We start from the raw sequence: 16,338 nt of genomic DNA, 5'->3' as shown, positions 1-16,338 counted from the left end.
CCTCTAAATATGCCGAGGGCATCTGTTGGAATCTTAGTTCTACAAAGGCCCTGCGTAGTTGTGGGAAGGCCAGAGTCTCAAGGTCCTTGAGTGATTGGTCTTAATTTGCTCAGAGAGGAGATTTCCTAGAGAATGGTGCCTGCTGCCATCTTGGCTGAAAGTGCAACATGGCACAAAGGGGAAAAAAATAGCCACTGGGAATGCACCACCATTTATGCTACTTTGAAATCTGACATTAAATATATTACCCTTTGGATTATTGTAACGTTTTTAATGAATTGTCATAACAGGCTGTGAGCATTTTGTTGACACACTTTTATATGTATCCTGTTATATGTATTCTGAAAATTAATGAGAAGAGAAATGGGATAAGACCTTGAAATCTAAAGTCATACCTTGTGGAAGATACAAAGTAGGCTTTTAAGCAGATTTACATAGTTTTGGGCCTGTTGTGTTCGAGAAATATGTATATATTTTACATTAGATGCTACACATGCAATTCAGGCCTCATGTAGGTGGGGGAGACAGACAAAAAAATAGAGGAAAACATTTTTTTTGAGAAAGGTTTTGTTTCACCTTTTTGGAAACGCTGGGGAGTATGAGATATTTGCTGCCAAGGAGTGGAATTTGCTGCCAAGGAGTGTGGTGGAGTCTCCTTCTTTGGAGGTCTTTAAGCAGAGGCTTGACAGCCATCTGTCAGGAATGCTTTGATGGTGTTTCCTGCTTGGCAGGGGGTTGGACTGGATGGCCCTTGTAGTCTCTTCCAACTCTATGATTCTATGATTCTATTCTATGATTCTATGATTCTATATTTTCCCTCTTAGAATGGGCAAAGCTTTTTAAGATGAGGTTTTGCTCACTCAAAATGTATAGTACATGGGAATTCCCTGGGTGCCAAAAAAGATTATTTATGTATGCCACCACAGTGGCCCGTGTTTCATTAGTCCAAAAATGGAAAACGAGCAAGGTCCCAACTAAAGAAGAATGGCAACTTAAATTGATGAAATATGTGCAGCTTGCAGGCCTAATATATAGAATAAGGGAACAAGAAGGACATGTGTTTAAAGAAGATTGGAAAATGTTTATTGAATATTTGGGGGGGGGATTGTGTTCACTTGAAAACGTTGGCGGCATTAAGATAAATTCAACAGTGCAAACAAGTTTTGTTCGATGTAATAATGGAATATTGAATGGTTTAGTTTATGTAAAATATGCAGGGATTTATGATATAAGCACGATGCATTTATTCACCTAAAGGGTGCTGCCATTTTCCTGGCATCAACATTCTGGATATTTTCTGTCTGTGTCCACCCAGTTGGCTCACCCAGGTGAATTGTTTCTTCCAGGTGTTCAGATTCACCAAACATTTCACCAGTAGATGTGAAGACCAATTATAAAGATTCGCCTTTCCCTCCTTTTGGGAAGATAGTTGTTGAAAGCACCGTGGATGCCAGCATGTTCAAGAATGGCACTGTTGCATGTGAGGCATCCAACGACATTGCCAGGAGCGCTGCCTTTTTCAACTTTGCCATTAAAGGTAACTGGCGGCCCAAGTGATATTTGAAACGGCATACTGTATTTATGCTGTAATCTCCCTGAGACGGAGAACACACCTTTTGGCTCATACCATAAAGCGCTGTGTTCCTTGATGAGTCAGGGGCCAGGTTTCTTAATGCAAAAATTTAAGCTAGGCTTCTTTTGTGTGTTTCATTCCAGAACAAATAAGCACCCACACCCTTTTCACTCCTTTGTTAATTGGCTTTGGAGTAGCGGCAGGACTGATGTGCATCACAGTCATCATTCTTGTGTACAAATATCTGCAGGTAAGAATCACGCAAGTGGCTATACCACCCACGATCTTATTGTTTCCCTTTAGCTACGTTCACGGTTTTATGCACTCAACGTGGTTGTATCTCTCTTCCAGAAACCAAAATATGAGGTTCAGTGGAAAGTGGTTGATGAAATAAATGGAAACAACTACGTTTACATAGATCCCACACAGCTTCCTTATGACGACAAATGGGAGTTTCCGAGAAACCGGCTAAGTTTTGGTTAGTTTACATTTATTTGACCGATGGAATTATGTGTCAGCAGAATGGCACTGTTCCTGGAAGGGGGTGGGAAATGTAGGACCAATACTCCTTTTTAAAGAAGTCCTTTAAGGAGCTTGTGTCCTCTTCAGAGCAAGGTTAGACAAGTTACCTTCTTTGCACATAACCATGGCTTGCCAAGGACAAACAAGTGTGTGATGACTTGGAAGGGAAATCACAGTCACTTCACTTCTCCCCTTGTCTTGCTGCTCCTGCACTACCTAAAGCTTAACTATGGTTTGGCTTAGTGTTGTGTGAGAACCTGGGCTAATAGCATGTCTCCTGCAGACGAACTACAAGTAGTAAACCAAGAGCAAATCTTGGCTACAACTCATGGGTTGCTGGGAGCAAGACAAACCAAAAGCCCAGGTTTGGATGTAACACAAACCAAATCATGGCTTAGCTCTGGGCAGCATGGCAGCAGCAGGACCGAGGGAATATATATTTTTTTTTACTCCAGGTATTTGTACATTAAGACATAGTTTGGCTTGTTGTTATGTGCGAACCAGGCCAATATAAAACCAGTCAAGAGTTCTCCCTAGCCCACAGACTTGTCCCCCACTTGACTTGCATTGTGTTACACTGCGGCCTGTCACAAGCTGAGGAAAATGGTTGGGAACTTTCCTGGAGGAAAAGGTCCACATTAACTGTGCCATGTTCTAAATTAACTCTGCTTCCGTAATTTGTTGCTCTGCTTACAATCCCATCCAAAGTACGTCACACATACAACTAAACCCCAGCATGCATTTTAGATGCCTGTACTTGTTACTGGTTTTTGTTTTTTTTACCTGTAACTGTTGTCAAATAGCAAAGACATAAGAGACAGGTGAGATGGAGTCAAAGAGGGAAAGGTTAAGTCAGATGTGCGGAACAAAGGGGAGTTGAGGGAAAATAAGGAACTGTGACTTTGGGCCCCAAAATATTAACAGTAGTGTTGGACTTTGAGTAACAAATTTGCTGCCCCCCATCCTCTCCCCAGATTCATGAAATAATGGAATTGACAGCCACTCGATGGGACATTATTTATGGATCTTACAATGGCCTATCCCTGATTTAAATTTCTTTTTTTAAAAAAATAGGAATTGGATCAGGTGTTTTTTAATTGCATTGCTAATCTGTCTGGTAGCAACTCAATGTTTGGTCGTTGTTTTTTAAACCCTCTCTGAAAATCCTTTAGGCAAGACTCTTGGAGCTGGAGCTTTTGGGAAAGTCGTTGAAGCCACTGCTTATGGTCTCTTCAAACCTGATGGAGCAATGAGAGTAGCTGTAAAGATGCTCAAACGTAAGTTCCCAACACCTTCATTGCAAGTTTTACTTATTTAAAAATATCTCTCTTGCCCTGTCATCCCAAGGGTTCCCAAAGCGACATACACACCAAAAGATGAAGACCATACCTCATCGCTACAACCATCTTAAAACACATTGCCTTCAGCACCAAATTCCTGCATAAATTGCCAGCTTCAAATATCTGAAGAGCTGCCATGCAGGAAATATTAGGACATTAGTTCTCTGTTGTTCCAGAGGACAGAACTAGAATGGGTGGGTGGAAATTGCAGGAAAGTGGATCTCAGCTAAACGTTAGGAGGCGCTTCCTAACAGCACGAGCTGTTTGAGAGTGGAACACGGGCTGCCTTCGGAGGTGGTGGGTTCTCCTTTGTCAGAGGCATTAAGCAGAGGCTGGGCAGGCATATGTCAGGGATGCTGCAGCTGCATCCTGCATTGTAGATACTTGATTGAATGCTGGGTTGGTCTAGATGACCTGGAATCCCTTCTGATTCTGTGATTATAACTGGTACGAGTGTGAGCCTGGAAGCGCCTCCTTGGGAAGGAAATTCCATAATGAATCTTCAGGAACGCTCCCCCCCCCAATACACACCAATAGCCATTTTCCTAACTTCAGGAGGGAGTTTGAGGTGGGGTTGCCATCCAAGGATCTCCAAAATATGGAGCACATTGTGCGACCGTAAGAATGTATCCCATGTGTCAGAACAGTGTGAAACATCAGATGAAAGAGAGGTTTTCCCCCTAGTTATTGTACCCCTTACAAGTAAATGTTCCCAAGATCAGAAACCAGTGTGGCAAGCCTAGTTTTAAGCAGAGCCTTCTTGGAAGACCTGAAAGCACGTCGGGCCAGGAAGCAACCTGGAACGCCTCGTGGCATGTTCCTTTGCGACTCTCTCCTCCCTGTTTAAATTCACTGAATTTCTCATCTTTCTCTCTCCAGCCAGCGCCCATTTCACCGAGAAGGAAGCCCTGATGTCCGAGCTGAAAGTCCTGAGTTACCTTGGCAACCACATTAACATTGTCAATCTACTCGGAGCCTGTACAGTTGGAGGTACAGTTTTCAACCTGTCACTCAGTTTGGGGAGGCTTGAGGGGAAAGCTAGTAATGTTCACACAGAGAGAGGCGTCCTATTCCGTCATTCAGGCATCTTGTGTGTCGGCAAACAAGTGAGGAGAAGTGGGGAGCGGTCTGTGCTGCCAAGCCCCATATGGCAGTTCACAGCTGTCCATGAATTGAGGGAGAAGCTGTGAAGCAGGGAGTCTCCTCTACCCATGGATGGTCCTCACAGGACCAAATCAGTGCTCCAAATTACACTGGGAGCCTCCCTGCTTCAGGGCATCAGTGTTAAACTTTAAACCAGTGGTTCCCAGCTGGTGGGTTGTGATCCCCAGGGGGTCTGTGTAACCCACCCAGGGGGTCCGTGGCACCGTTCACATAACAAAATCTTAACATAGAGATATCAAAATTTTCAAAAGTAAGGGGGTCCATGGCTTGGCTTTTGAAAAACAGGAGGTCCACAGGACTTAGCTAATTGGGAACTGCTGCTCTAAACTGTGTACAGGTGACACGTTGGAGGGAGCTTGGTGGAGCAGCCCATCCCTGCTAGTCCTCATGTGCTTGCTTACTCTGAAGGAGATCAAACGCTCCATTCTACACACAAGAGGAGGAGGCATCTGCAGGCTCAGGGGGACCCCAAGGTTTGCAGAAGTACACAAAACCTACCGAAGGAAAAAGCCACAAGAGGGCAGAAAGCAACGGGCAGTTTGATGACTGAGCACACTTAGTGGCCACCGGATGTCCATTGTGGGTGGGGGGGGGGGGAAGGGAACAGAGTGTCCTGAAAGAAGGCAAGGTTGGCTGGGATACTGAAAAGGAGAACTCACAGCCCCAAGAGAAGGCTTGTGCTCTTGTCATAATACCTCACCCAGCATAAACGAGTGTAGTTATTGCTATTATGGAAAATAGTTCCGGTTCTCTGTGAGTGGAGAGGGAACTATCCAGAACAAGTAGCACTGATAAAGAACCCTATATTTGAAATCTCAGGCATCCTGTACTTGAAATGATTTAGAGGCAGCCAGGCATTCGGAAAAACACATCTTTGATATAAAACCTTTAGAACCCCAGACGATTTGATTCTGCCCTTAAATTTCTCTTTTAATCATTTGAAAAGTCTGGAGCTTCTAGCTTTCTGTCTTAGTAGAGAGTTCTGTCTGAATGGTTCTCTCTTCCTCCCCACAATTACGTTGAAGACTGTAATATTTTATATCATTTCCAAAACATTACTATAAGAGCGAGAAGTCTACTGTAAACACGAGTGAATCAAAAGGATTAATGTTAGAAGCTTACATTTGGAACAGATAACTTCCTTCAGGAAGAGCTCCGGAATGAAACAGATGTGTCTGGTTTGCACCATTATCACAGGACTTACTTAATTTTGTGTATGTGTGTGTGTGTGTGTGTGTTTCTTAACACTGCAGCCCTATTGATGTGTGAAAATAATTAATTGGGAATGACATCGTCTTAATTGGAAATAAGGCTCAGTGCCTGAATAGAGAATCCGCTGATGTAATTTCACCCTGACTTTTCAAGCTGAAACACTACTCTATAGTGTGATCTGAAATGGCCCGTTTTTGTACATGTAGCCAAATAATCGAGGGGCTTTTGTTTGTTTGTTTGTTTGTTTCTGTTTTTAAATATGCCTGAGCCAGAATGGAAAATTCACACACTGCTTTTGACTTCCTCTGCATCTGCAGGTCCTACTCTGGTCATCACAGAATACTGCTGCTATGGTGACCTTTTGAATTTTCTGAGAAGGAAACGTGACTCTTTTATTTGCCCAAAGCATGAAGAAACAGCTGTCTACAAGAACCTTCTCTATCAAAAAGAACACATGTAGTAAGGATGTGGTGCCAATATTTGTGGTAATCGCCAGGAAATCACAGTGCACCTTTTGTGCGCTTGTGCATTTGGGAGGGGAGTTGTTTTGTTGCTTTTCACAGCTTTCTACTCATTTTGTGTGGAGGGGGGGTTGGGGGGAGCTTTTATTTATCACATTTCTTCCATTTCATGCTTCCGCTGAGGAATTCAGGATGGTGTACATAGAGGCTGTCCCTATTTTACAATCACAACTACCTTGTGAGGTAGTCTGGGCTAAAAGATAAGGAACCTGCCCAGGACTACTCAGTTAAGCTTAGAAGCTTTAAAGGATTTTGAATCCTGGACTTCATGATTCAAGTCTAGCACTCCCATTCTGGCTATCTTTTAAGAGAGCACTCAGATTATTCCTCGCAAACTTTTGACTGAGTCTCCACGTTTCCTATGGATTAGATCAGTGTTCCCCAAACTTGGGTCTCCAGCTGTTTTTGGACTACAACTCCCATCATCGCTAGCAACCAAGACCAGTGGTCAGGGATGATGGGAATGGTATGGGATTAGGAACCACGCAGCCAATGAATATTTGTTTCCGTTGGACTTCCCTTCCCGTTGTCTTGCAGCCTGGCAAAGTTCTGTGCTGTGCAGCTACAGGGGGGACCAAATGCAGATTTGTCAGTCAACAATCTAGAATGCTAGACTGTGAGACAGTTGATAATACGGATTGAATAATTCTCTCTCAAATAAAAAAAATGATATGTTCATTCAGGTCATCTTCTCTACAAAGCTGAAAACCTTAGTCACTCCTCATCATACAAACCAGTGACCCAAGCCAACAGATTCCCCATATATTATGCAACCTCATAGTTCTTCTGTTTTCCACATAGTGATGCCACTGATGAATACATGGACATGAAACCAGGAGTTTCTCAGGTCATCCATGCCAAAGCCACTAAAAGGAGTCCAGGAAGGCCAGGTAAGCTGTCAAGCAGGGTTGGAACAGAAAGAAGGAAAGTTCCTTTTTTAAAATGGCCCACACCTATCAGAACATGTCCATTAAAAAAAAAAAACTAGCCCTAATTCAGTGTATTAGAACTTTAATAATCTACACTAAAACTGAAAATGATTTTGCAGTTTTCCATTGGGTGGGCACATTCAGAATCGCTTCATGTTTCAACAGCAGCTTAGGGGTATTTCTGTGTTAATTAAGTGCCGTGCTCTGTTAAATAGAAACTCCGCTATCTTCCCAAATGTCCATAATTAATCCATTTATGTATTGTCCCTACTTGTGTTGCGTAGGATCGTTTGCTAATCAGGATGTCACCATCGCCATCTTAGAAGATGACGAACTGGCTCTGGATATTGAAGACTTGCTAAGTTTTTCTTATCAGGTGGCAAAAGGGATGAGCTTTCTTTCCTCCAAAAATGTGAGTGGGGAAGTTGGAAAATAATAATTCATTCACCTAGAGGAGCACTAAATTGAGCATCTTTTTCACCGCTGAGTAATTTTGAAAGGATGGGAAACCAGCTGTTGTCGGGTGGGGTGCATTTACCTCCTGCTCTTGATGTTTTTACACCCCTGCTCATGCCACCTTGGGAGTGCAAAATAACAATTCTCCCCCAGCAGGTACACCTCCCATGGGGAAATAAGAGGTTGTGGAATATGGGCAGGGAATCAGCTATGCTCTTCAGCCTAGAGAACCAGACCCTTTCCAATCATGTCACTTGGGGAAAGGAGGATATATGATGATATTGTGACCTGGGATTGGCCTTTGGCTTCCAGGTTATTGGCCAAGAAGAGTCTGACTCTGTAGATTAACAGAGCTGGCCTTCAGTACTATGACCATCAGTCAGAGGAAGTGTTTTAAATTGGGGCAATACTATGGGCACCTGTAAATACTGCCTTTTTATATACTTTTTAAAAAAGCGCTTCATCTAACTTTTATCTGCTTCATACTAAATGTTTGTACTAAACAACACCATAACAACTCGAGCCACAACTCAATTGTAAATCAGAACATTCCAGTTCTGAAGACGTTACTTGAAAGCATATTCCTCCAAGTGACTGTGCCATGAACAACATTCTGAGTTGGCAGAATCAAGAGAACTAGGGAAGGGAAGCTGTCCTCCCCTTTGTGGAATCAAATGGAAATAGAAACGGACACAAAGTAAAGCAAGGCCAGCTTACTAACTGTAGGATGTTACTGTAGCTACCTTGGTACAATCCAGTCTTTATCCAATAGGATCCTGGTTCTCTTATCCTCAAAAAGTCATTTGGCTATAGCCACAGGACTCCGACCAGTAAATTAAGACCAAGGTGCCCAAATATAGTAGAAGTTCAGTTCTGCACAGTTGTATTGGTGGTGTGCAATGCAAAACAATCATATTTGGTATATAGTTTGTATTCATTCATTCATTCAATCCATTCAGTGCATTCACAGAGACCTGGCAGCAAGAAACATATTGCTTACTCATGGGCGGATTACGAAAATATGTGACTTTGGCCTTGCAAGAGATATCAGGAACGACTCAAATTATGTGGTCAAAGGAAATGTAAGTATGTTTGGATGCAATCTGCACCTCTGTGAAGTGTGTCGTGGAACTGCATTTGATTCTTAGTGGTTGGAGTTCACGCCTGTAAGCGTCTGTGTGCCAAATAGCCTTTGCCTAGGGGGCCAACATAGAATAGGAATGGAGAGATGGACAGTGGAAACAAATTGTGCTGATTTTCGGAACAGAAGGTATGGAGGAGGTCCCTTCTGTCATAGGTACGCTTGTTGCAAATGGGCCTCCCCTCAGATAAACTTCCTCTCAACTAAATCTCTTCATTAAACCTGTAATCTCTTCCTGTGTGCCATGTGTGCAGTTGAAACCATCTCCTGAGATAAGGAGAATCTGACTCATCTGAGGCTCAGGCAAAGAATATTGCATTCCTTCCTTCAAGTTTTACCATCACTCATTTTTTCCCTTGAAAAATTCAATGTGATATGCAGGCACGAGCTGTGATGACAGAATACGTGCAGCACAGGCAAGCAAACAAGAGTATGAAAGCCCCTTAATAGCATCTAAATGTGCAAAGAAACTTAAGTGAGGACCAGGTTTAATTTTGAAGCCTCAGACTAATTATCTGCATCTAGGATTTTTAACATACAGGGCAACAGCTTGCAAGTGGGGCAGTAAGTAATTGCATTCCATTTGCCTAGATTAAGGGGTTTCCGTGTCCTGAGTTGCCTGATGTTTCATAGTGTGAAAGAGACGAATTGGCTGCAGCTGTTAGGAACTAAGGATGTTCCATAATTGTTTCTGGCATAATATCAAAGCTGATGCTAGGGGAACTCCAATCACCCCGAATAGCGACAGCAGCTAGCACCTACCTCAGCCTCCAGCAAAAAAACCTATTCGATCATCCTTCGGTGATCAAAGATATGGTGGCTTTAGGATTATTGCTCTAATTCAAGGCTACCACTTCATCTAATTACACTAAACAGTAACACTAATTGGTTTCCTGAACCCAAACAATGAATTGTGGTTGTACCATACAGTGGCAGCCATTTGATGAAATGTGATCCTTTGAAGTGCAGTGATTTTAACCTAAGATTGCTCTCTAATGCCCAAAACCAACTTAAAAGGGGTTTCATTAGAGAAAAGGAACTGCTTTGTGATGAGAAAACTAGAAACGTGTAATCATTTAGGAATTATATAGGCTACAGCAACATTAAGAATTAGACCGACTTCCAAAGTGCTGTTTTAATCAAGCCCATTGGAGAATCCATTGGGACGTCTGACTTACTATCTTTTAACAGGAAGATCCCAGCTATATCACAAAATGTTTTGAAAAGTCCCTTCAGTTTCAAAAAATGGGGTGCCTGGGGCCCTGCTGTTCAAGATACATATCTAAAACCCACTTGAATCCATAAAAATAGTAATACAGCTCTTGGGATACTGGCCTTAGGTTGTTTCTATTTTATAATATTTTTTTCATTGTATTTATAAGCAGTTTCAAACGGTTCAAACTACTTTGAACAAATAAAAACAACAACGTACATTGTAGCATAGCCGTGGGATACTATAAAACAGCAATTGGATAAATAGGATCATCATCATGGCTAAGTGTGTTGTGACTCTTTTTTAATCGATACGTTGTGCTCTCTAGATGTTGTTGACAACAACTCCTATCATCTCTCACCGGTGGCCAGGCTGACTGAGGCTGATGGGGGGGGGAGTCCTAGACATCTTTAAGGCACCACTGCTATAGGCAATACTGAGTATGTTTGGTTGCCATGATTGCTTGATTTGTCTTTCCTTTAGCTGCCTTTCAATGCAAAAGGTGTAGAAGTTTGGCTACATTTTTGTAGAAGCAGGCCAGGGATTTTCCTCCAGGTGGGTTCTAAGCATTTCAGAATATAAGAGCAGAACAGGAGATGGTGTGGAAGACTCTCACTTCCATCTTTGTTACCTGGATTAAGCTCCTAAAGGGTTTTGAAATGAACCCTTTCCAGTGCCTTGGTGGCAATGTCTTATGGCAATGAATGCCCATCTCTATAGCCGCTATTTCTGATAGGAATGACTTTTTCAATGAGCTGTACAATCCTATCGCTGGCTGCTGGCGGGGTTAATGGAGCAATGCCGCCACGTCTGCAGCCCAGCCGGCTGGAGCAGAAGTTGAAGGAGCAAGCAAATCCCTGAACCACTCTGGAGGTAGCACAGCGACTGGACCCAAATCAGGCCTGATGTAGTCTTACGATGGCAGTGGGGTTGGCTCAGCCCCTGCCAGCCCACTGTTTATGCACTCATTTTTCATTTTCCCTTCCTTTCTCTGTGAAGGCACGACTTCCTGTGAAATGGATGGCACCTGAAAGCATTTTTGAATGTGTGTACACGTTTGAGAGTGATGTCTGGTCTTACGGAATCCTGCTTTGGGAACTGTTCTCTCTAGGTAAGACGCATATGACTATCAACTCTTGTAGTTTATACAGAGCTGCAACAATTACTTCTTGGATCTTTTGTTTCTCATATTTAACCAAACCTGATATGATATATTAACAGACAGCTCTGTGTTAACAGGAAGCAGTCCCTATCCTGGAATGCCTGTGGATTCCAAGTTCTATAAAAGGATTAAGGAAGGATACAGAATGTTTACTCCAGAATTTGCACCTGCTGAAATGTGAGAGGCCAAATTTATAACATCGTTGAAGTGGAAAATGTCAAACTTGTACATTTAAGCGTCTTGATTTAAGCAGTGTACTTGTGTTCTCCTGCTCAAAGTTGCAGTCATGAAATAAACTGCAATTGTATACTGAATATTTACCAAATCCCCTATCACTGCCTTAACTGCTGGTCCTAGGTTCATTTGCTTGGAAGTTTGCCCCAGTGAAATTGGTACGATTGATGTCCCAGATACATGCGTGTAAGATTGGGATATTAGTTTGCATGATGGTCTGTACTCAAATTTCTTTAAAAGTAGAAAAACAAAATCTAGCCGCAATATGACCCAAAGCATGCACCCAGAAAATCTGGATTTGGCGGTGCGAGTAAATGAAGCACATGATCTGTGAATTTTGATCTGGGTAGCCCAAGCAGTGGTCCAGCTCTCTAGGGCCACATGTTCTAGCATTAAAGTGATGGTACCTTCCCAAATTTGTTTATTTTGAACAATTTCACTTAGATTTTGGAGAGGTGAAATGACATAGGCTGGACTCCTTCTCACTACACTGCAGCCTCTAGAAGTCCTGCCCAGATGACACCCCACATGACCTTTTGAAATTTTGGAAGCCATTGCTGATGGACTTCCAAACCTGTCTTGGAACTTGCAACCAGTGCAACATGATCACAGAAGCATTAGATCTATACAACTGACGAATTAAGCAAACGATGATGATAATCGGAGAAAACAAAATCGTGGAATTTTGTATCCCAAAGTTGGCTAGTTTCAGTTTGATTTTCTCGTCGTAGCTGATGGGATGTTGTTGATAGCCAGCAGGCTGTGACTGTCAGATGACCTTGACACCAGGGTCTTCAAGATTTGATGTTCCCATAAGTATTTCCCACCGACAGTGTGCTAGACCATGGATATAGATCTAGATGGGTAGCGTCTCTGCTCAGAAGCAAAGAGCATGAATGGAGAGGATGCACTAAATAAAGAATGAGGATTGGAAAAAAGGGCTAGGGCTCCTTGATAGCAGAAAAGTGAGGTGTCTATGACAGATAGGTTTTGAAAGAAGTTGAGATGTTCCATAGAATGTCCTTTGATGACAAAGGCTCAACTCACAGCACCTGCATGGTTGAATGTAATCTGGGGGCTTCTCAAATATATGGCAAGGCAAGATTGGCACTGAGGACTTAGCACCAGGTTGTTGTTGTCTTTTTATGATTCCACACACAATCACTGTATTTTTTTAAATCTTTCTACTTATTAGTGGTTTGCTTTAAAAAACTGTGCCGTAAAATAGTATGCATTTGGATCCCGTATTGCTCATCATTTCTCTACATGTTACTTAACAATTTACCGACTGCTGAAATCTCGGCTGATAAATTTCTGACCGCATTTGCAGGTATGAGATAATGAAGAGCTGCTGGGATGCTGACCCCGTGAAGAGGCCGACTTTTAAGCAAATTGTACAATTGATTGAGCAGCAGATTTCAGATACCACAAACCATGTAAGCTCTGAGCCTTTTAATCTGCCTTCTCGATGGAGATGGGTGCTGAGTGCCCTTGTTTAATGTCGTTACGTGCCGTAAATGCCCCCCCCCCAAAAAAAATTTCCCTCTGCATTAAATGTTAGGGAAAGCTTTTAATGTGTGATATTTTAATGTATTTGATTTTTGTTGGAAGCCGCCCAGAGTGGCTGGGGAAATCCAGCCAGATGGGCAGGGTACAAATAACTATTATTATTATTATTATTATTATTATTATTATTATTATTATTTCTCAGTTGCTCGGAAGAGTATAAATGAAAAGAAGTTGTCACCAAATACCATTCCTGTTTTGATGCAGGAATGGCACTCAGCAGATTTTGGCTCAAAATTTGAAGCCGTGTTGTCATATTGGCTAGTTGCAGAAATTCCAGAGTAGAGGGGAAGTACACAGCCAGACAACTGATCAGCAAATTGCCCAAAAAATCAGGGACAGCAAGTGGGATAAAATTGGAAGGGAACAGCCACAGTTCCTTAATGAGAATTGGGGTTTGTTGGGTGGGAACCCCAGAGCAGTGCTCTCTGGCATGGAAGCACTTCCAAGGTACTTTTAAACTTGAGAGATCAAATAATCTAGACTGTAGTGAGAAGCCTACGAATGTTGCCATCTAATGATGTTCACTGTGCTTTTTTTTTACTAAATCCAAAGCTTACTTTTTTTTAAGAAACAGAACAAATTTGAAAGCCATTTTTGGTTTGTATCAGGGGTGGGGAACCTCAGGTCTAGGGACAAAATGCATCCCTGGTTCTGATCCAGTTTTCATGTGCGGCTGGAAGGTGTCCTTTAATTTCAGTAATGCCTCTAGCTTTGAATCATAGAATTGTACAGTCGGAAGGGGTCCCGAGGGTCATCTAGTCCAACCCCCAGCCATGCTTGTCTGGATGGGGAGATGTGCCACGTAGAAACCCCCTGACACTTTCGCAGAAGGAGTGAAACGATAATTGAAATCCCGGCAAGATGCTTGGAAGTTCCTGCACAGGTGCAAATAAATAAAATAATAAAGTAAGTTAAGGGATACCTCTACAATTGTAAATGGGAGCAAAAACCAATAACAAACAATTGATTGTGACACAAGCTTTTGTAATCGCGATCCATGGGGCAGGTAGTTACTTCGTTGTCATTGCAGTCGTTCAATACTGATTGCGTTCTTCTTTCTTTCTCCAGATTTACTCAAATGTTACAAGTGGCATTTGCACTCAAGGAAATGCTCCAGATCACTCGGTGAGGATAAATTCGGTAGGCAGCAGCGCTTCATCGACTCAGCCCTTGCTCACACATGAAGTTGCTTGACAGGAGACTCGTCCAGCCTTGATGAAGAAACTACTGTTGTTGTTTTCGAAATGACTACTGGTTGTTCGCAGTGTATTCCCTACTACGCTGAGGGTAGTAGGAACATTGCAGTGATATTCTTGCTCTGTTTCTCCCCACCCCCCCTCTCTTTTTGAAAATCACATGCTGTTAAAAACAAAAGTAGGTTACCCATCACAGTCAACAATGTTGTCACACTGTTTGCTAGAATCTGTGTATAGTTGCTATGTTAAATGCGTTTGTAGTGTAGAACCAGATTTGGGAGTGGGAAAACAACCTGTTTAAAATCTTTGGTATGGATTAGAGATGTATCTATCTGTGTATATTTATATATATATATATATAATGCCAGATGTCAAGAGCTCTGATTCTAGAAAATAGGTGTTTATGTTTGGAAATGAATAAATGCAGATACCTGAATCGATTTCCATTACTTTCCCAACCCCAGAAATATTAGAAATGCAAGCAAAAAGCAAAACATATAACATTCCAAATCCTGGAGTAAAATAGACCACTTGACCAGAAGGGAATGGAAAGACCCTGAATATTGTAGCACCTCAGTTTGAGCACCTGAGATGTTGGGCCACCTCTTAGGACAAGGGTGGGGAACCTGTGGCCCTCCAAGATTTCCAGTTCCTATGATCATAGCCAATGGCAGAAAAGAGTCTAGCAACATCGGAGTGGCAGTTTTCACCTGTTCTGCCCCCCTCTTGATGCTTCTGTAACTTCCATTCCGGGTAGAAGATACGTTGGGGAACGGGTTGGGGGTGGGGCGGAGAGAGAAGATTATGTTCATGCTTCATTTTTGAATGCATATGTTCACATTTGTGTACATGTACCTATATTTTGTAACCTGTGAGTGGCTGCCCCGTGGTTGGTTTTAATTATTTTTCATAGCTTCATCTACTTTGGAAGGTCAGTCTCGCCATCCATTTCTCACGGCATGTACCAGGAAGAAGAAAATTCTCTGCTGGGTGGCTGTTTCCAAGTTATCAAAATAATTGTGTCCCCGTTGACTACTGCTGCTAAGTCTGGTGAAGAAATATGTCTTATTTGCATTTCACAACATACAGTTGTACTCTGTAAAGCTCTTGTAGTCTGACCAGAGACCCTAGGCAAGGTGTTAATGGTATGAACTAGGTACCTTCTGAAGAAAGCTGCTCATTTTTCACAGCTTTTATTACCATCAACATGATTATTGTTTGTAAAAGTCCCTTCTTATTCTTCCCCAAGTATCTCCTGGTTGCATTTTTTTTTTTTACACAACCGTGAAAGTTTTCTGTAGAGGCCCACATAACCACATCCTGGGGAAGGGCTTATCCTTCTGTAACATTATGTACTGCAGGGATGGCAACACTTGATAAATAACTTGCTTGAGGTTTGTGGATTTTCATGTTAGAGCTAAGCGGAATATAGCAGGCAGGTAGATTTAGGAATGGCATATCGATATTGCTACTGTTTTTTCAGAATACATCCTTATTGTCCTAGACCATAAAAAGATGCTTAAACATTCTAGACCCTTTGTTCCCCCCCCAAAAAAGATCCAGTTTTCCATAAAGCAGCGAAAATCTGGAAGAAGGCATGTAGGTAATAGACCAATTTTGAAATAGCTATTTATTTATAGTGCACCAGCATTTCGGCACCCTGTTATTTCAGCACTCCTTTGTTTTGTTAGAAGTAGCTATTCACCCAAATGCAAGATAATTAAAAATAATAATACACTGCTTGATTCCTCAAATTACACTTTTGCTGTATGGTCTGGTCTACAGCTACATTTTCCTCCGGATCACTTGGGGCTCTATTTACAGATGTTTGCTAGCCAGTCTTCACAGTAGACACTTGCACTGGAGTTATTTACGCTGTTGCACCTTTCCAAAGTTTGGGGGAAGAAGGGCTCAGTCCAAAATCCACATATGCAGGGGTTTCCCATTCTCTTCTGTGAAGGGAAACTCTCCCGAAATGCGCCGGGTGTTCTCATTGCACATGCAGGTCATCTTCCTGTTCTGAGAATGGGGGAGCCTTGGCTTTTATTCTGCACCTGACCCCAACTTCTAAGGATATTTCCAACACCTTTTTGGCTTCCATAGCTG

General features: G+C 42.3%; 1 protein-coding gene across 2 annotated transcripts in view; it reads left to right on the top strand.

Annotated features, from left to right (window-relative positions):
- Positions 1-14,580, top strand: part of KIT (KIT proto-oncogene, receptor tyrosine kinase) — a 76,671-nt gene extending 62,091 nt beyond the window's left edge. For both annotated transcript variants that reach the window (XM_033160416.1, XM_033160417.1), the window contains 13 exons: positions 1,347-1,537; positions 1,717-1,823; positions 1,925-2,051; positions 3,268-3,372; positions 4,315-4,425; positions 6,129-6,270; positions 7,134-7,222; positions 7,546-7,673; positions 8,677-8,799; positions 11,071-11,182; positions 11,311-11,410; positions 12,798-12,903; positions 14,105-14,580. In XM_033160416.1, coding sequence (XP_033016307.1) covers positions 1,347-1,537; positions 1,717-1,823; positions 1,925-2,051; positions 3,268-3,372; positions 4,315-4,425; positions 6,129-6,270; positions 7,134-7,222; positions 7,546-7,673; positions 8,677-8,799; positions 11,071-11,182; positions 11,311-11,410; positions 12,798-12,903; positions 14,105-14,230 — 1,567 coding nt within the window. In that variant the 3' untranslated portion in view covers positions 14,231-14,580. The remainder of the gene's footprint in view (positions 1-1,346; positions 1,538-1,716; positions 1,824-1,924; positions 2,052-3,267; positions 3,373-4,314; positions 4,426-6,128; positions 6,271-7,133; positions 7,223-7,545; positions 7,674-8,676; positions 8,800-11,070; positions 11,183-11,310; positions 11,411-12,797; positions 12,904-14,104) is intronic.
- The last annotated feature ends 1,758 nt before the right edge of the window (positions 14,581-16,338 follow it).

Source organism: Lacerta agilis, chromosome 9, assembly GCF_009819535.1.
Source record: "Lacerta agilis isolate rLacAgi1 chromosome 9, rLacAgi1.pri, whole genome shotgun sequence".
NCBI lineage: Eukaryota > Metazoa > Chordata > Lepidosauria > Squamata > Lacertidae > Lacerta > Lacerta agilis.
Note: the sequence above shows the minus strand (reverse complement) of the source record. Positions and strands in the feature narration are given on the sequence as shown.